The following is a 20,276-nucleotide window of genomic DNA, read 5'->3' as shown; positions in this document are numbered from 1 at the left end:
GTGTACCCCGTTCCTCGGGCCACTACCGTATTCTCTCTAGTAGGAGCTACTCCAGTGTACCCTGCGCTGCAGGCCACTACCGCTTCATCTCCAGGACTCTCTCCGTGTTCCGGGCCTCGGACCTCCACCATACCATCTCTGTGGGAATCCCTCGGTGTACCCTGCGCTGCAGGCCACTACCATACCAAATACCCAGGAGAGAATACCTGGGTATTTCCTGTGCTACAGGTCACTACCATATTGTCACTACTGAGAGACTCCTTTGGTGTACCTGCACTGCAGGTCACGACCTGTCATCACTACAAAGAGACTTCCTCGGCGTACCCCACCCTGCGAGCCACTACCGGATCTCCATCTCTGAGGTATTCCCTCCGGGTATACCCCTCTACTCTGACATCACCACTTTTCCTGCACTCCCGCTCTGCGGGCTGTGTTCTTCTATCTATCTAATAAAGACTCTATTCCACAGCTGTCTCTGACGTCTGCTGGGACCACACCTCCCGACGGTGAGGCTCACAGGGCTCCTCCCTGTGGGCGGTGACACCTCTCACCTCGGCCCAGGGTCCACACACTAACAAGCCATAACACTTTGAATGCATATACAACATTGCTCTCTGCTTCAATGGCAGGGGGAAATGTGTAAAAGAGGATTTGCATTCAGCAACAACCAACAAGGACTGAACTTCACAATCTGGGTAAACAAATAAGTGTGGGGGTAACTTTCTTATTATGGCAGTTACTACCCTATACCAATTAAGCCTGATACATCACTTTGAATGCATATACAGCGTTGCTCTCTTCTTCAACGTCGGGGGGAAATGTGGAAAACAGGATTTACATTCAGAAAACATCCAACAAGGCATTGATCTGTGCAGTCTGGGTAAACAAGCATCGGGGTAACTTGCTTGATGTGGTGGTTACTACCGTTAACCATTAAGCCTTATGCTCACCTTTGATGCAACTCCAACATTACTCTCTGCATCAATGGCAGGGGATGGCAGGAAATTTGAATCAAACAGTTACCAACAAGGGCCCTGAACTTAGTGGTAGATGAAACAGATAAGTATGGGAAAATAAGTGTGGGAGCTTGCTGGGCAGACTGGATGGGCCGATTGGTCTTTTTCTACCGTCATTTCTATGTTTCTATGTTTCTATGTTACATCTTTAATTTGAGTAATTATATTTTGATCTAACTTCACTGTGCCCAGGGAGGGATAATTTGTGTTGAGCTTAGCGCTCCCTTTTGTTTTGAAAATTTGAATCCTATGTGTGTGCTTGAGTAATTTGCTTTCCTGTTTAGTTGGGAGGTGAGTGCTGTTGATTGCTCTTCTTAATTGAATGTTTTCTTTTCCCTTCTCAGGAGGTAGCAGGTGGCAGAAAAGCTGCATATTGCACATCTGGAATACTCAGAGAGAAAAGCTACATCCCACACATCTGCAGCTCCCACAGAACATGGCCAGTTGGCCAGCAGTTGAGCTGGCCTGGACCTGAGCTTGGCTGAGGCCATTTTGTATAACGAAAATTAACAACAGTGTCTGTCTTAGTCTGCTGGTGCCAGTACTGATATCAGCACCTTCAGTACTTGAATGTAATCCACTTTGAAGTGCCGAAACGTGGAATAAGAAAAAAAGGAGCCACTGGGGATTACTCCTTTCTGAAGAAGAAATTTTCAACAAGAGATTAAGAGGATCCAGGGGTGAGGGAGAGGAACAGGGGAGGGTATGGGAGTGTTTTACTTTCATTTTTGGTGGCAGACTCCAAATGTTTTCATTTTCTTTTGTAATGGATAAAGTTATGTTGTTGGTATTATTATTTATTTGACTTGACTGATCGCCTTAAAGTTTATAAACTAAGGTAACGGTTAACAAGATTTAGCTGCACAGCACCTTCAGTCTTTGAAGTCAATTTATTTATCTTATGTTTGAAAAATAAAGTTGGAAAATGTCCCCCCTAATGCCCTAAGGCATGGACGCAAGCTCTAGAGGCTGTTCTGGAGAGTATGCCATAGTAATTTTCCACTGCACATGGCAGTTCTATTATTATTATTACTTTTAATATACCGATTCTGCTGCATTCTTGGAGCAATTATGTTTGAAAGTAAGACACTGACATCACTCTCACACACACCGGTATTATATTTTTATTTATTTATTAAAAATATTTATATCCTGCATATTATGGAATACATTTCTAAGCAATAAACATAATACACAAAATTCAAATAAAAATAAAATTAATAGTAAAACTCAGACAGTGCTCCTCTGACTATTCTACTTTTGCTTTAGTCATCACCTCTTCCTAGCTTCTACTACTGCCTTCTGATTAAAGGAGTTATCTGAGTTTTCAGCTCTAGAAACTTAACGTCCCAAAGGAGGTTACAATTCCTTGAGTTTTTCTGCTTGCTGGGAAGTGACCCAATCATCCCTTCGCCCATGGCAGGCAGCCTGCCATCTCCCCCTAGTTATACCTGGAAGCATGCGGGTTGACCTTGTTACCATTCCCTGGGTGCTTGACGCAGCCGTAAGGCCGTTCTGTGCGCGTTGAGTTCCTTGTCTCCCCTTTTCAGCCTGCCATCGTTCCAGGATTTAGGCGCATGCATATCCATAGTGAAACAAACTCAGGCCCATTTTCCATTTATTCTGCCTCTTCCCTTCCACTCTTTGCTTCTGATTGGTTGAGGGATGCATGTGCTGTGTGTTCTCTGGATTTCAGGTTTGATTATGTTATACCTAACCTTTCAGCATTTTAACTGGCAGGGTCAGACTAAGGCTGGAAGAAAAGATTTACCATGACTTAGAATTAGGGCTCCCACAACCTGTCCTGGCTAACCAGAATGAATATGCATGAGATAAATGTATGTACATTGGAGACTCAACATATGCAAATTTGTCTCATGCATATTCATTTTGGATATCCTGGAACCCCAACAGGCTGTGGAGTCACCAGAACAGCTTTGGGAAATCCTGGCTGGGAGGATGGATGAAGTGAACATTAGGATGTAATCTAGATCTATCAGACTTTGGTCAGAAATTGATCTTTCAGTTCAGAGATGCCACCATGCTTTATAACTTTTAAGTGAAGTGTTTATAATCTCTGGTCATGTGATGAGTAAGTCATGTTACTTCCTAGATCTAATGTTCACATTCTCAGGGGGTTCATTTTTTTGTTTAGCTGCCAATCAGATTCAGTTTTTTTATTTACTAGGCCTCCTGCTATAAGAAAAGTATTTGCAGAAATCAAGATTACATCACACAAATTCAGAAACTTATTGATCAATAAGTTACAATTAATTTATCTTTCCTTTTTGAGGCTCCCTGTGGTTTTGCCCATTAGGAATTCCTTGGTGTTCATGTCTGGTCTGATTAGGATGATATAACATTTGGGGAAGAATATACAACCCAGCAACCCAGCACTGGAGGAGAAAATTGCAAATATTTCCACAGCTATCGTGTATTTCCCTGTTGTGCTTAGATAAGCAGGAATGAAAGAGATCCAGACAGCAATGAATATAAGCATGCTGAAGGTGATGAACTTAGCCTCATTAAAACTGTCAGGCAACCTTCTAGCTAAAAAGGCTACAATGAAGCTGATAGTAGACAACAAGCCCATGTATCCCAGCATGAGGCAGAATGCAACCAATGACCCTTCATTGCATTCAAGGACTATCTTTCCCATCTGGGATTTCATGTTCATTTGGGAAAATGGGGGAGCCACAATCAGCCAAGTGACACAGATGAGGACTTGGACCAGGCTACAGGAGAAGACCAAGGCATTGGGCAGTCGTGGTCCCACCCATAACTTTAGGTTGCTGGCTGGCTTGGTGGCCTTGAAGGCTATGACCACCATGATGGTCTTAGCCAGCAGGCAAGAGATACAGATGGCGAATACAATGCCAAATGCCATCTGACGCAGCATGCAGGTCAGTGTCATGGGGTGGCCTATGAACACTAATGAGCATCCAAAGCACAAGATAAGGGCTAATAACAGGAGGTAGCTGAGTTCACGGTTGTTTGCTTTCACAACTGGTGTGTTACGGTTCTGGATGAAGACAACAAGGATAGTGGCTGGCATCAGGGCACCAAGCACAGAGATAATTGCCAGGACCATGCCCAAGGGTTCTTGATAGGACAGAAATTCGATGGACTTCTTCCGGCATCCATCTTGTGTCATGGTCGGCCATTGGTCATCAGGGCACATCATGCACTCAATGGTATCTGTAGGAAGCAGTGATTTTATGTGTGGCTTTAACCAAGGAAAATCATTTAAGAAATTATTTAGCTACTTTGTTATGTCTTTTTTTTGTTGTTAAAAGAAACAATAACTTTGATGGCAAAATTAAGGACAAATGGAGGTGCATATTCAGGGACTGTCCAAATATCAAAATTACTTGGATAAACTTATCCAGCTAACTTTGGAGGTATATTCTATAGTGCACTCAGACTATTGAATATAGCCAGCTAACTCAACTCCTCCCAGTTACACGCCCCCCCCCCCCCAGAACGCCCCTAACTTAGTACCTGATTCACTAAGGGTTTTTCCCATAGACACAAAATGGGAGAAAAGCCTCAATGAACCTGGCCCTTAGCTGGCTAGCTTCTGAGTTAGCTGGTGAAATGCTTCTGAATATTTATTTATTTATTTATTTTTAATTTTTATATATCGAGATTCTTGTATCAGTTACAAATCACTCCGGTTTACATAAAACAGTGAGATGCCCAAAAGGGAGGGGCTTTACATATAACTATAAAACAATTGAACATGGCATAGAATAGTTACAAGAAAAACTTTTGAACTCAATATCATATTATAGTAACAAATAAAACAATAGGTATCATAGTATTGAAAAATAAAGTAAAACAATAAAGCAGATCCCCTAGAGCAGGAAGGCCGAGCTGTGCTTCCTGCTCTGGGGTTTGAGCCATTAGTTTTTCTTCAGAAAGTGAGAGACTGGAAAAAACACCCTTCCTGGGTGTTTTGCTCATTGGCTCCTGCATTCAGTTTCGCTCTCACTCTGTGTCAGCAGAGGCAGTGCAGCTTGGGTTTCCTGTGTTTTCAAGGTGCTGTTAACTCTGCAGGTGTTGGATACATTTGGAAACACAATCTTTTCCAACCCAAGTCAATTTCCAGAGTTTAAGCAGAGACAGCCCCTCTCTGACAACTCTCTACTTACAGTGCAACAAGAAGACAGTGCCCAGCCAACCTTTGGCTGCAGTCTGCAGTATTTGAAGTGCAGTTGCTATCAGTCCAGCACTTATCGAACGTCCCTAGTTAGATTGCCTAGCCCAGAAATAAAATATTGTAGGTAAGGACACCCTTTTTTAGGGGTTCCTGCTACACTAAGATGGCGATATATTTCTTGGAAGAAATCATTGTTATAAACATCAACTCAGATTAAAAAGAATTTACCTGTTTCGTTACTAAACTCTTCCTTAGAGCAGGGAATGCATTCAAAGCAGCAGGCAGGTTGCCCATCCAAAATGGCCTTCCGGAACCCAGGACCACAGCTCCTGCTGCAGACAGATACAGGAACCTTAACAGAGAGAAGTGTGGAGCAAGACTCAATACATTTACCTATGAATAATAAACTAAGACACTCTATTTATCAGACAAGCAGTGTTTCTTGCACTTTGGACATAGACCTTGAACTCTAGAATCTAGAGCTGAGACCTTGAGCTGAGACTCACATTCAAGTGATAAGTGGGAACATGGTTATCTGTGTTGAAAGAACTAGAGGACATGGGCGAGGAATGATAGTAGGGAGCAAGTTGATGGTTATTACTGTGGGTGTAGAGGACTTTCCTTGGCCCAACTCAATTCTTTTTTAACAAGACAAAGCCACTAAGTGCTATTGCAAAGATCTGACAAAAATTTCAGAGTGATCTGCTTGATTCAAATCACCAGGGCTGGATTTCCAATGAGGCAGAGTAAGACGTGTCTAAGGATGGAGTACCAGGCCACCAGTGTTCTGGATCATTGCTTGCTTTCCATTTCTCGACAGATATTGAGCCCTGCCATCCCACGCCCTCTCTCGGTGACATCTCCTGTTCGTGCTCCAGTGTTCCACCCTTCTATAGCCTTTCCAGCCCAAGTCACCTGTTGACACCGCCTATATCTGATGCAGCAGATAAACTGGCTCTGATTGGCTGCTAACTTCCCAGTTCCCAGACCCCAGGCCCTGATCCCAGGCCAGATTGCTTTAGTGTAGCCTGTCACTGATTGTTAGTTGAGAGTACTCCATGAGGAGCTTTGGTAGGTGATAGGCAAAAGGGAAAATCCCAGCAAGAAGGTGTTTTGTGGGCTTGGTGCATGGGACAAGGTGTGAGGGCAATTAAACTCAGGGTAGGAACAGACATTCTCCTCTTCTTCTTCTTCTTCATCTGCTTCCTTTATTTCAAAAGGACCCCTGCCTCACTGCACATGCTCCAACTTTCAGAAGGGACCCCCTTTTGGCCCTGCAGATCACCATATTTCCTTGGTTTGGATGTGACTAGTCATAGATCTGCGCTTCTATTGAAAATATTTCAATACTGCCACATTCAGGAAAAGAAAATCAGGTTCAAAGTCAAATGAAGTTGGCTCAACTAAACTCATTCACAAATATTCATAGGTAAGGAACTGGATTTCAACTAGGTGAGAGAAGGTTCCTTTCATAATTTTTCCAGAAGGATATAGACAGGTTGGAAGCAGTCTAGAGAAAGGCTACCAAAATGATGAATACTTTGAAACAAAAGTCTTATGATATAAATGTAAGGACCTATATATATATATATACCTTGGAGGAAAGGAAAGATGGTGGGTAGGATATTGTAGAGATATTTAAATACCTAAAAGGTATAAATTAGTCAAATCTTTTTCAGCATAAAGAATGCGCTAGAACAGTAGGTCACATTATGAGTCTTTAGAGCAGAGGTGGCCAACTCTGATCCTTGAGAGCCACAAACAAGCCAGGTTTTCAGGATATCCACAATGAATATGCATGAGATAGATTTATATCCGATGGAGGCAGTGCATGGAAATCTATGTCATGCATATTCATTGTGGATATCCTGGAAACCTGGCTTGTTTGTAGCTCTTGAGGACTGGAGTTGCCACCCCTGCTCTAGAGGATAGATTCAGGAGCAACATCTGAAAATATTTCATCATAGAAAGGGTGGGAATTGCTTGGATTGAAATCCAAGAGGAGATAGTAGAGAGAGAAATAGTAATGGAATTTAAAAAACATGGGATAAGCACAATGGATCCCTAATGACAATGAAAATGATAAAGCATTAGGGTAACCTGCATGGAGCATTAGGGTAACCTGAATAGCAGTGGTATGACTGTAATCATGTTTCTATGTATGAGAATTTTGACAATGAATTTTTTGTGACGACACATCTAACCTGTGTATAGCCTTCACTCCACACAATGGCATTGGTATTGATTTTGATGTTCCAATTTCTTGAAGCTCCGGAGTCATAGTGGCCGATGTTTATATAAGAGAAGGAGCCATCTGAAGATAGGTGCCAGTTCAAAATCTTGTAAGAAGCTGGTGGGTTGCCTCTTTGGTCAAAGAAAATCTCCCGTCCCATGGTGTTCTGGAAACGCACCTTCCGTATGTAATGCAGGAGCTGTGCCGAGAGAAAGAGACATGCTCGCATTGGTTTTCCGGCACTGGCCTGAATTTATGGGAACCCCACCTTTTCCAATAATGCCCAAAATTTGCAAAGCATATCCAGATGGAAAACTGATGCATTATCTGAATTCAAGATTCCTCAATAAGCTTTAAAGTCTAAGCCTCTAGCATGTGATTTGAAATGGTACTTTAGTGTCACTGCTTGACTAAAAAAATCAGTACATTTTGAATATTTCCTGCAGTTGTAATGTATTGAACACTTTGAGGAGAAAAGCACATTTTTTTTTTAAGTTAAAAGTTATTCTGTTGGCAAAACCAGGACTTTCTGATCCAGTCTCCAGAGCTTTCTGAATCAACCAGAGATCTGAGTGTTCTGATTCCATAGTCCGTAATGTTTTGGAACACCCCAGAGACAGATTTAAGCTCTCAGTTGTCTGCTAAATCCCAGCTTAGACAGAAAAAGGTCTTTCTATCAAATAGATATATTTCCTCTGCTGCAGCATTGCCTTCTAGATAGGCTTGCCTGTTGGGCAGGCTGAGCCACTCCTAGCTTTGTCCCCATTGCATACATGGACCTGTAGTTTAGCTTTTCTTAAGGAAATGAGAACCTACAAATCTCTTTATGCAATTGGGCAAGGCTAACCTGTAGAAATGGAGCCAGTCGGAGACCCTATCTTTAGATCCAATGAGTGGCTTTTATTCTTGCAGACCTGTGTGCACCAACTGATATATAACTTCTACTTGAAGAGGGACAGCTGCTACAATTCCAGTGGAATTCTGGCCAAACTTTGCTTCCTAGACCACAGCAGACTCATCCTAGATGCAAGGGGGTGGCTGGAAGCTAAACCTGTGTAAGGCATTCAAGATGGTTATGTAGACCCTAGCACAGGTGCTCCTGCCATGGTTGGGAAAGAACCCAAAAGTGTTTCTCATTGAGTGCTTACTGTAATTGATTTTGTTTCCTTGAGCCACAACATAGATTACTAAAATGCTCCAGGTTTCAGCAGAAATATGTGGACAGTCCCAAAAAGTAGTGAATTATGCTGTAGCTTGTTTGTAGAAACAAATTAATCTCATAGGTTTTTCGAAAACTGGGTTCTTTGCAGGCTGGTATGCCTTTTATTAGATTGCCTGAAGGCCCCTGTGTATAATCTCAAACCCTTAGGTATAAGAATTTTTCTGGATAATGTTTATCTTATCCTAACAAAGGGTGCCGCAACCTGCAAAGAAAAAAAGAAGCCTAGAGATGTCCTAGGAATTTGAATAGCAAAAACTGAACAGAAAGGAAGGCTTTTGGAAACATTTACCATTTCAATATAATCCTGCACAATGTAAAGGCCATGGTTTCTTATAGACACATTTCTGAAACAAACATTGGCCCATACCTGCCAAGGCTCAAAGTGCTTGATGTCCCCACATGAGCCATTGAAGAAAGGACCTTCGCCAGGTTCACAGGAATGCATGGCATGCAGGGCATGGGCCACCATGTACACTGCATTGTAAACGTTATAGACGAAAGCCAGTTTTGTCATGTCGAAGAAACGAATAGCAAGCGTTCTCAAGTTTTCCGTTCCTGTGCAGAGCTTCCCTTCTCTACTTAGTTCAGGAAGAATGTCCTGGTCTGCATTGAGGTCAGCCCATGTGCAGCCAAAGGCTTCTTCCCAAAACTGCCCAACAAAGATGTCTTCAGTACTTTTGAAAGGATAAAGGTCATAAAGGTGATCTATGAACCCTGGAATATTGCCTGTGGGAACAGAAAGTGCAATGGTTCCCATAAGAGTTTTTGAAAACTCTTTTTTATTTAACATTGGCGTCATAGCCCAAGCTTCTGTAGCAATCCAGACTTTACCAAATACCCCACTCCTTGCAATTGCCAGCATCACTGGATAGAGATTGTTGGAGGTGGAAAAGACCACAATGACTCTAGTGGTCGTCCTTTTCACTACCTCCACAATGTGCTTGATCTTCTCTTCAGAGTAAAACAGGGGGATGGTTTCATAGAAGGCTACACAGATCCCATTCTTGATTAGCTCTTGTTTCAGCATCTGAGTCCCTATCTGTCCATAGTCATTGTCCTCAGCAAGGATTCCGATCCAAGTCCAGCCAAAGTAGGTGATCAGCTGGGCGATGCCCAAAGACTGATACTCATCACTTGGAATAGTGCGGAGGAAAGAGGGAAATCGATTCTTATCACTAAGAGCGGCTACGGAAGAGGCATAGCTGATCTAGAAGAATTTCACCAACAACATAAGTTAGTTCCTTTTCCCCATTATTTATATTTATGATAGTTTTAGCATGCATGATTCTTTTTATTTACCCTTAAAGGATGCCTCAATATTCCCTAAAATTTTTACAGTCCTAACAGTGTCCCAAAGTCTGTAGATAATCAGCTTTATCACCCCTACCCACTCATCCTCTTTGTTAAGGATGTGAACTTCACAAAAAATTACATCTCCAATGTGGCTTTTGTAGGATCCCCATTAAAAGCATTGAAACATCCTTTAGAACTAATCAGAGCAGCAGGATATTCCTGACTTTCGTTTGACTGATCCATACCTGTGCCTGTTTATAGACGCTCAGGAGCTGAGCCATGGTTATTGACATTCGAGATTTGTCATCTCCAATCACCGCAGCCATAGGAGATTTTCCCCGGCAGGTGTAATTTGGGATGGGGTCTTTGTACCCGGTGAGTTGCCACATTGTGCCTTCCAGAGATCTGAACTGTGTATCGCAGGAGTCGTATATCCAGAACCCCAAGGAGATGTTGGGCAGTAGGAAGTTGTTTCTGTTAATTTCTTCTATGGCAAACACCATTGCTTGCACATATTGGTAATAAGTTAATTGCAGGCTAAAAATACAATGAAACAGTCTAAGGTAAGTGGAAGATAAACAAATGTATACATACTGTAGACTGAAAGAGAGATAAATTGAAAGAGATATAGCTGGACAGAGAGATAGATAAAGATAGAAAAATTGATAGCTAGATAGATAAACAGAGATATAGATAGATGGATGGACAGTTAACTGGATAAGAAGACAAATGGAAAGATAGATAAATATTGAGAGATAGATAAAGATAGAGAGATGGATAGGTTGGTAGTTTGATAGAGAGATTTAAAGAGATGAATAGGAGAATTGAGATTGATAAGTAGCTGTATAGGCAGAATGGTGTATACATACTTAGAAAGAGAGATGGTTATATAAACAGATGATAAATTGTTAGATAGATATATACATTTATGTTTTAGAATGGATAGATGGATAGCCAGATGGAGAAAGAGATAATAACAATGGAAGAGATTTCAAGAAGTAACCTTAAGACCTGCACAATGATTTATAATGGAACACATTTTATAACTTCATGAAAATGAACATTAACAGTATGGGGAAAATAACTCGCCACTTACGTGTTGCATGATTGGACGCTGGGGGTCTCCGTAAAGGGAATCGGGGGGTTAGTTTTAGCACTGTGAACAGGGAAAATCCCTCCTATAAGTATATCCCCCTGTTTTACGTATCCTGTTACATTCACACTGCTCAGTCGACAGCTGACTTGAGTGCCATTATAGACAGGCACGGCCAAGATCATGAAATAAGTCAGTGCAATCAATATCATTTCCTATACTGAGCTGTGCTGGTCTCAACTTTCTTTCAGCTTTTTTCCTGAGTAGAGTAGAAAAACAATCTGATTAATATTTATTTATTTATTTATTTATTTATTTATTTAACAAACAGTTTTATATACCGAATTTCTTGTAACAGGTTACAAATCAAAACGGTTTACATAATAGCAATAACAGTGCCTCAAATAGTGCAATTACATAAAACAGAGGAATACAGAACTAGGATCATGAAACTGTTGAAACAAACCAGGGTATATATATATATATATATATATATCGAGCTATGATACATGGCTGGTAGAGAATGGTTAGGTTAAGACCATGGTATTGGCAAAGGGGCTAAAGTAGGACATATAGCATTTGGCAAGTACGTGTCGTCTCTTGCGGAGACGACACGTACTTGCCACATCACTGAAATTACTTGACCACTAGCTAATAGGTGTATTTACACTGAGAGTTTCTTTCTCATATAAACAGAGATCTTCTATATACAGCCCCTGAGGCAGCCCCATGTGGGGCGAAACTCGGCCTGAGTCGGGCATTCATGTGAATTTACGTCTCCATTCGAATAAGGTTTTACACTTGGACTATTTTGGCGTCTAATCCATATTCTTGCCTAGGGTTAAGGTTAGGCTTAGGGTGAAGGTTAGATTTAATGTTAGGGTAAGGTTTAGGGCTGGGGACAGGGTTAGTCCTGGGGCTGGTTTTCTGTAAAGTGTTCAATGTAAAGTTGGCAAGATTTAAGCAATGAGTCACCAACTGGCGTTGAATATTTGTGCTAGCCAATTAAGTTGCTCCCTCCATATCCCAGCCACACCCCAGGACTGCTCAGTGGCTGTAAATTTTCAAAAGAGTCAATCCAGCCTTCTACCTCCATAACTAGGAGGCTAGATAACTTTGAAAATCTACCCCATAGATACTGTGACGGGTTGCAGCTACTGAGGGCCCGATTTATAAAAGACATTTCTCAAATGTGAAAAGATGGATTAAAACTTATTGTAAATCAAATACAAATTCCAATAAGTGAATTAATTCTATTCCCACAACTTCTTCTGAAAAAATACATCCATCAAACATTATGTACAGAAAGCATGAGGCAATAAAGTTGGACATCAAAATTAAAAATATTATACTTGTTGTGACATTTGTACTGTTTCTCCCTTAAATGTTTTTCTGTTAAGGATCTTGCTCCAACCAGAGCTCTGGTCTTTTTATTGGTGATGGAGGAAGCTGGAATCTTTGATGGAAGTGATACCTTTGACTTTAATCAACATAAGAGTTATCCAGTGGGGTGATGGTGCATGAGTTTTTGAGACTAATTTAGTCCAGTTTCCACCTTAAGATGTGCAGAAGTTGATCTGAATAATTCAACTCTCTGAGGCACTGTTTCTGTTACAATGTAAATCGAATTGATTTGTAACACCTTACAAGAATTTTGGTATATTAAAACTGTTAAATAAATAAAAAAATAAAAAAATAAATAATTGTGTGGTTTTGATAGCTGATGTATTATGCCCTCTTTGGATAATTCTCATGTTCTGCCCATTAAGGTGCCATTCATTACTTAGGGCGTTTGTTAGCATGCACCCGAACTTGTTCATGGACCAAATGAAAATGCATTTATTTATCCTTGCCTTTGGTCCTACCTAAATTATTAACCTGACAGTCAAGAGTGGTCAGAAAATGCACATCTTTCAACTTATGTATTGGATGTATTCCGGAGTCCTCCCTGAAGAATTAATCTGACAATCCAGACCGGTGGGTTTATGTATATTTAACTTTTGTACTGTCATAATACATCATGTGATGGGCCAAAGGCTTGATGGTGCCATTTTGGATATTGGCCGCCCCCTGGGCCCAGAATCTAGGGGATGCTTCGGGCATCCACTGAATCATCAATGACTCAATTTCAAATAAGGGGGTATCCAGGGGGTCCACTAGGCCACCAGGGATGGATGTTTGAGTTTGGGGGTTGAAGTGGCCCTACTGGACCATTAGGGATGTTATTCTGAGTATGGGGAGTTTGGGGGTGGAGATCCCAGCCTCCCAGCCAGTGGGGGCTGGATATTGTAACAGAAACATATGGACAGGAGAGCAGGGTTTGTGCCTATGATAAAAAGTAATTTTTAAAAAATTTACTCAATGGGTCACCTCCTGAGTTTATGATGGGTGGGGCAGGGGGGTGTATGCTGATCCGTGGTATTTGGAACTACTCTCGGCAGGGGAGGTCAATATTTGGTGTCATCAGCCCCTTTAAGCCTAGGACCTGGGTGCATTAGTCAAATAACATGGCTTGTGAATTTTTTTGGTAAGCTGTGTTATTTGATTTGCATCAATTTGAGTATGGATGAGGTCATTAGCATGCATTTGTATGCTACCGAGCTTATTGTAATATGCACAGTGCCTGGGCTCATTTAACGTGACATATTTCAAACATTTTGTGTTATCCCCACATTAGGCCAGTTACTGCACAAAAGACATTGGCTTTTGTATGGTAAATATCCTAATACAATTTAGCGAATGACCCCCTTAGCCTGCTAAATGGTGCTGAATATCATGCCCAGAGTGAATGGGGCAATACACAGAGATATAGGTACTGTAAAGAGAGAGAAAGGCAGGGGGGGGGGGGAATAAACAGATGTACAGGGATAATAACCAGAGATACAGGAACTGCTGAGGAGAGAGAGGGGCAGAGAAAGGATAAGCAGGGGCAATAAACAGATGTGTAACTCCACCCTGGGGCACATAAAATAACCTGGCACCAGCTCTCTGGGTTCACAATCTCAGAATGATCGAGTGGATGGTCAGGACCTGGCCCGGAGACTAAGGCATCTGTTTTTCAATCAAGGGCACACTCCCACTAGATGTCCTCTCTCACATTTCTACTTAAAGAGATCTCTGAACTATGTACACTCTTCAGTATTAGAATCAATCACTGAGATTAAGTGACCAAAAACTGGACTTATGGTAAGAAAATCCAGTTAGCAGCATGGGGCCTAACTAAGGGCCTGAGCCACAGATATAAATCTCCTATCACAAGGGGCCACATTCCAGATGCAGAGCAATCTTCAGTTTATTGCACTCATGGAAAATGAATTCTGCTACGGGGCAGGCTAACCTGTAAGACCTAAGAGGACCTATCTATCTATCTATCTATCTATCTATCTATCTATCTATCTATCTATTCTTAGGCTTTTACTCTGACTTTTTCCCTAGAGAACTCAAGCAGCTTAGAAAATGTCCGTACCATATATAATTTAAAACATACAGTAACACAGTAACTCCAAAAAGATAGTCACACAAGGAGTTGCATTTCAAACCCAAAAAGTAAAATTACTGTATCCAAAAGAAGTAGTCCCAACATACAAACTGGAAATGGTGCAAGAAAATAATTCTCCCAAATGCAGCAAATACAAAAAAGGGAAAATACAATCTTTAGTCCACCAGCTCAATATACAATCCCCTTGCACCTTGAGGAAAGTGTAGCAGGAAAACTTAGCCTTCTCTTGGCTCCTGAATGGTTTCCTTTCCCTCAGATGTTACTGCTTCGACTACAATTTATCACTTCTATAGCGTCCAGACTCAGAAATAATCTTCTACCACTTGTATAGAAATTAACAAATACCCTGGTATTGGATGCAACCAGGACAAACCCTTTCCCTTGCCTAGGGATCAGAATCCTCTTTGAATATGCAAATCCTCACAGGAATAGGGGAGAGCACCCCTGATCTGTTGGACAAGAAAGGCAGCTGTCATTTCTCTCCCTTTGGCCGCCCATCCTGTGCTCCCTGAAAGATGTCTCCGCCCGGTAACTTGTGCCTTCCTGGGACGCATCTTTCACCAATGACATCAGCCCCACCAAACCCTTCAATGCAGACAAACATTACAATATCACATTGATCCACCTTACTCCAAACGCCATCCAGTGGACACTCAGATGTATTACAGATTCAAACCTTTATAACATTTTGGGGCTGATGCAATACGGTGCGCTCAACAGAGTGCACTGTATAACCCGCAGTCGGACGCGGGTTAAATAGGCGCTAATCCACCCCCTAATGCATATGGGGATTAGCGCCTATTTAACGCATGTCCGACACGGAGTGAATGGGATAGTGCTCATCACATGCAAATGCATGTGAACGAGGCTATTACTCATTCACGCCAATGAAAAAAAATAACTGTGCGTCTCAGACGCACATTTATCGCGCAAGGATTAAAACCTGCCTGGAGCAGGCGTTAATAGCTGAGCACATTGAAAAGAAGTACAGAAAAGCAGAAAAAACGGCTTTTCTGTACTTCTTTTAAAAGTTCAAAAAAAACCCAAAAACCTCAGCCGGCCGCATTGAAGACCGATGCCGATAAACTCGGCGTCGGTGTTCTTAACTGGCAGACCGCTGCTAACGCAACCCCCTAATTATAATATTACATGGTGCCCCCCTTGCGGGCGCTATGCGCGTGTTAAGAAAGCAGGCGCTGACTTTTCAGCGCCCGCTTTCCACGCTTTTTTTTTTTTGCATCGGCCCCTTTAGATGTAACCAAGAGCCATTCTTTTGTTACCAGTAGGCCCAGGGAAGCGCCAGGTACAATAAGTGAGTGGATGGGGGAGGATCCATTCAAATTCCAGTCCCTCCCTTTGAAGGGCCTGGGAATGGTCATCCCCCTAGGAGGCTTTATAACAGCTCTCTCCTGAGAGTCTGGAGACAGTCTTGTATAATCTTTGGAGCGTTAGGAGGTGGGAGGCACTTACTTTTTGTTGAACTTTTCAGGCCCAGTTGGAGGGAACAGGCTAACCCAGCCTGGGAATCCTGACCAGGGTCGGGACGGTGGTCCTGTCAGTCTGTTTGGATACTCCTCCGGGTTGTTTTCAGGATTTTGAGATTTTCATGGTAGGAGCCTCACTTTCTCAGATTCAGGGCACCCTGTGTTTGGGATGCCCAGGGATAGGGATCACCTGCCTTCAGAGGTGGTGACCCATTTGGGGAGTATTAACACTGGTGTTATATTCAGTTAAGGGAAAAGGACATTAAGTTGAGACATTCAGGAGGAAGATTTTTGGCTGCCCCTTCCTACCTGCAGTGGGTCAGGGTAAGTGATCCCTCCCATAAGGGATCCACAGGAGAGTGAGAGACTGAGATAAATCTAAAGAAGTGGAAGACCCTGCTAACCATGAATAACAGAACTGTAAAAATTTGAGAGGGTGCTAGGGATGCCAACTTTTTCATAGATGTGATGTAGTGCAGCACTGCCGAGAGCAGGAACTAACAAGACACCATAAGGCGGCAGGTAATACCAGAGCCAGACAGCAGGGGGCCCAGGTGAAGATGAGAAAGACTACACTTCCCAGGTTCCCTGAACCGGCACCTGACCCCTGGCTGGAAAGTGAGCAGGAACAGGTGGAGGAAATAGGGACTGATCCCTATGACTCAGCAGAGTCCATGGAAGCTGAGGAAGAGGACGTGCTGCCGTGGTGGAGCTGGCCACAAAAGCCCGGCTCCTCAGAGACAGGGGGAGGAGATGGAGGTAAGCTGGGGAGAGGAAAGCTCCAGCTGTTCCTCTAGGGAGGTGGAATAACCAGGAGGTTGGGGGATGGTAAATCCTGTGTTGGTAAATGGATGTATGAGAAAGGTTGGAAGGGAATTGTGGTTTTAAAAGCTGTTTAACTCTGGGCTTGTTAAGGAGAACCTAAGAGGTTGGGCTTGGGGCTTGTAAGGACAACCAGGCATTATTACAGGACTGCAGCCGGTGAAGCTACAGGATCACATTAAACCCTTTTGTGATAAAGACCTTTTTCTGTGTATTGTTTGGGAGTGCCAGGAATAGGCCTGGCACTCTGACTAGAGACTTGGAGGAGTCCATAGCAGCGGAGGGGCGTGATCCTGACAATAGACCAGGACTGGACACTTGAGGACTAGGGGGTGTGTGTGTGTGTGGGGGAGAATGGTACCCCCTCATTTGCATACATTTTAGATCCTGCCAGTGAACTGTCTAAACATTGTATCTATGTATCTGCCGAACCACTGGGAACTGAGGGCTGTGCTGTGCACCACCTCCTCTCCCTATGCTGTCCAATCACAGCATGGGAAAGGAGGCAGGGCTACAGCACAGCCCTCCTCCGATAGGCTCTGACCTGCCTTTCTCTTCCTCTAAGAGACTGTGGGATAAAGGAGGATCCACCTGCAAAACCAGACATTTAGCATCCGGTCAGTACTTCTGACTGGACACTGTACAAAATGCCTGAAAACCTTGCTGTCCGATCCAAAACTGGACAGTTGGCAACCCTAGAGGGTGCCCATCAGGAGTCTTCAGCCCCTGGGAAGAGGAAAGAGCTTACTCTCTGTGCAAGGACAGGATTTTTGGTCATCCCTAGAAGGGGTTTTCCTGACCAGCTTAAAGTTTGCCCTGCCCATTGGGACCTCCGTCTCTCCTAATCCAGGAGGGCGGTAGGATCCCTTGCCCTGTGAAAGATTCCTGCACAGATAAAGGTGTACATTGTAATCAAGGAGAAGAGAGACTGTGGTGCTGGAAACATATTAATTGTGCCCTCTGCAAGTATTTTATTCAGTAAACTTAAGGTTGGACACTAATCCAGTGCGTCCAGTGTATTCGTTTGGCATTCAGAACTCACCGAGGGAAGTGACCCTTCTCCCAGGGATACATAGAAGGATGTCATCCACCCCTGCACTGGGACCCGAAAGGAATCCTTTCCCCACAAGCCAAAGGATCCACACCCTGGGGAAAAGAGGGCAGGAAAGAGCTAGCCAAGGTTCCTGCCCCAAAGAACTTACAAATTAGTTTATGGCCCCACCCACGCAGGACACACACACTGGGGTGGTGCTACATAGATAAAACATTGAACAATGAGAATCCAGGGTCCCCCCCCCCCACCCCTAGAATATCTTGTGCTACTAAACTAAGAACACAAAATTAAGGGGGGTGGTCTCCTTACACATATGTAATGGCTTCTCCAGTTGGCTGGTTCCATGGAACAGGGGAGCCACATAAAGCTGGGGGTTCATCCAGCGGGGGAGGGTAACCTCCTGGGTCCTAAGCACTGTTGTGGGGGTTTCTTCCTTCTCTCTTCTCACGTCACATGCTGGTCAGGGGGATTCTTAGCTGGCAGTTAGGTCCACCAGGGGATTCCCAGGCGTAAAAAGAACCACAGACTCCAAGGATTGAGTTCAAATGAAAAGTTTACTTAAAGCGGGGGAAAAAACCCCCCAAAGTCCAAACCAGTATGGCAAAAGCAAAAGACAGCATCAGAAAAATCAAAACCGGAGAAAGCCAAAGTCTCTTTCTCCACGGTGCATCCCTTGGCTGTTATTTTACCAGGTGAGCCAGTGTCTCTTCAAATAGTCCTTCCTTGTGGAAGGGAGGGTAACTCTTCAAGCTCCAGCATAAGATAAGGGCTGGGGAGGTGAAAATCATCTTGTCCAAAAACAGTTAGCTCACATTATATGTTCAAAATTCGAAAACTTCAGTAATTCTCTAAAAATCTCCAGCCTCTGACGATCACTGGTCACAAAGACATAAGATCCAGAGCCCATGCCCTTTGAGATGCTGGGGCTATGCCCTTCTGTTAGGTAACTTGACCCAAAATTCCACAAACAGCAAAGCCTTCCAGAAATCTATACTTCATTCTACTCTTCTCTCCTCTTGGTCAGTCCACCTTGGGGCTGGAGAAGACCCTCCTTTTCTCTGGTGGGCAGAGCCCTATCAAAGATCTCTCCTGAGACCCAGGGAGGATCTCAAGCACCTTTCTCTTCCTCTATTGCCTTCCCTCTGACTCTGAGCAGGCTCCAGGGACCATTTATAGCCTACAGATGCCCCCCCCCAGGGAAAGCTGGGAGAGGATGCCAAAAAAGCAAAACCCCCTCCCACTATCTATGCTAGAAAAATCCAAGAAAACTCAGAAGAATATTAGTGACAGGCAACGTTGGGTCACACATAACATAGTTAAGATCCATAAAAATACATTACAACTTCAATGTCTTTCTAAAACAGGAGTTCTCAACCCAGTGCTTAGGATGCACCAAACTAGTCAGGTTTTCAGGAGATCCACAATGAATATGCTTGAGATAGATTTGCATGCACTGCCTCCATTGTATGTAAATCTATCTCATGCATATTCATTGTGTTAGCACTGTGGACCCTTGGGCCGGGACGAGGGTTGGAACTACCACTGAGGGACGGCCCCCAGTGGTCCTCGTCGCCGGGAGGCGGTACTGGTGGGAGAGACCCAGCTGGGACTTCACCTATACCAGCCCTCATTCCCCTCAGCTTGAGCCCTTGGGTGTCGGAGCCGGCAGGAGTTAGGTGTGGGTCTCCTGGTGAAGTGGAGTCCAGGGAGAGGCTGAGATGGCATCTGGAGTCTGGGTCGAGGCTGGTGGAGTTCAGGCATAGACAAGGACAGTCCAGGAGTCAAGGCTGGCAGCGAAGTTTCAGTATGGTGAATCATGCCGGAGATCAGGGGCAGGCAGCGGACGAGCAGAGACGAGAAGACAAGCCAAAGGTCGGGATGGGCAGCAGACAAGCAGAGCCAGGAAACCAAGCCAAAGTCAGAACTAGGAAAACAATCCGAGGAAAGGAACGCAGGAACCAGGAACAAGCAGGAAGTCAGGATGAGGAACAAGCATGAACTCAGGATCAGGAACAAGCAGAAACGCAGCAACAACGCACTCCTAGGAGCAGGACCAGTTGCCAAGGTGAAGAACATGAAGCTGAGCAGGGCTTACGTAGCCCGGAGTCGTATGTCATCTTCGGGGGCCGGGCGGAGGTTTCCTGCCGTGGCCCCTTTAAATGCCGGCATGTTCCGCGCGCGCGTGCACCTAGGAGAGCTCATGTGAGGAGGACGTCAGCGGCGTCCTGGACCGCGTGGGAGAAGCGCCGCCGGCCGGCTCAGCACTGGGCCGTGCCGCACTGAGAGCGGGGAAGCCCCGAGACGCAGACAACTGAGGCAGGTAGGGGGCACTGGCTGCGGGTTGCCGCAGCCGGGATTCCCAACACATTGTGGAAATCTTGAAAATCTGACTGGCTGT

General features: G+C 43.8%; 1 protein-coding gene across 1 annotated transcript; it reads right to left on the bottom strand.

The window, feature by feature from the left end:
* Positions 1-3,291: 3,291 nt before the first annotated feature.
* LOC115080260 (extracellular calcium-sensing receptor-like) lies at positions 3,292-20,047 on the bottom strand. Its single transcript, XM_029584415.1, has 6 exons — positions 19,974-20,047; positions 10,172-10,463; positions 9,001-9,840; positions 7,383-7,610; positions 5,407-5,530; positions 3,292-4,214 (listed from the first exon to the last, which is right to left on the bottom strand). The coding sequence occupies exons 1-6, from the start codon at positions 20,045-20,047 to the stop codon at positions 3,292-3,294; spliced, it is 2,481 nt and encodes an 826-aa protein (XP_029440275.1).
* Between the last annotated feature and the right edge of the window lie 229 nt (positions 20,048-20,276).

This window comes from Rhinatrema bivittatum, chromosome 19 (assembly GCF_901001135.1).
Source record: "Rhinatrema bivittatum chromosome 19, aRhiBiv1.1, whole genome shotgun sequence".
Classification (NCBI taxonomy): Eukaryota; Metazoa; Chordata; class Amphibia; order Gymnophiona; family Rhinatrematidae; genus Rhinatrema; species Rhinatrema bivittatum.
Note: the sequence above shows the minus strand (reverse complement) of the source record. Positions and strands in the feature narration are given on the sequence as shown.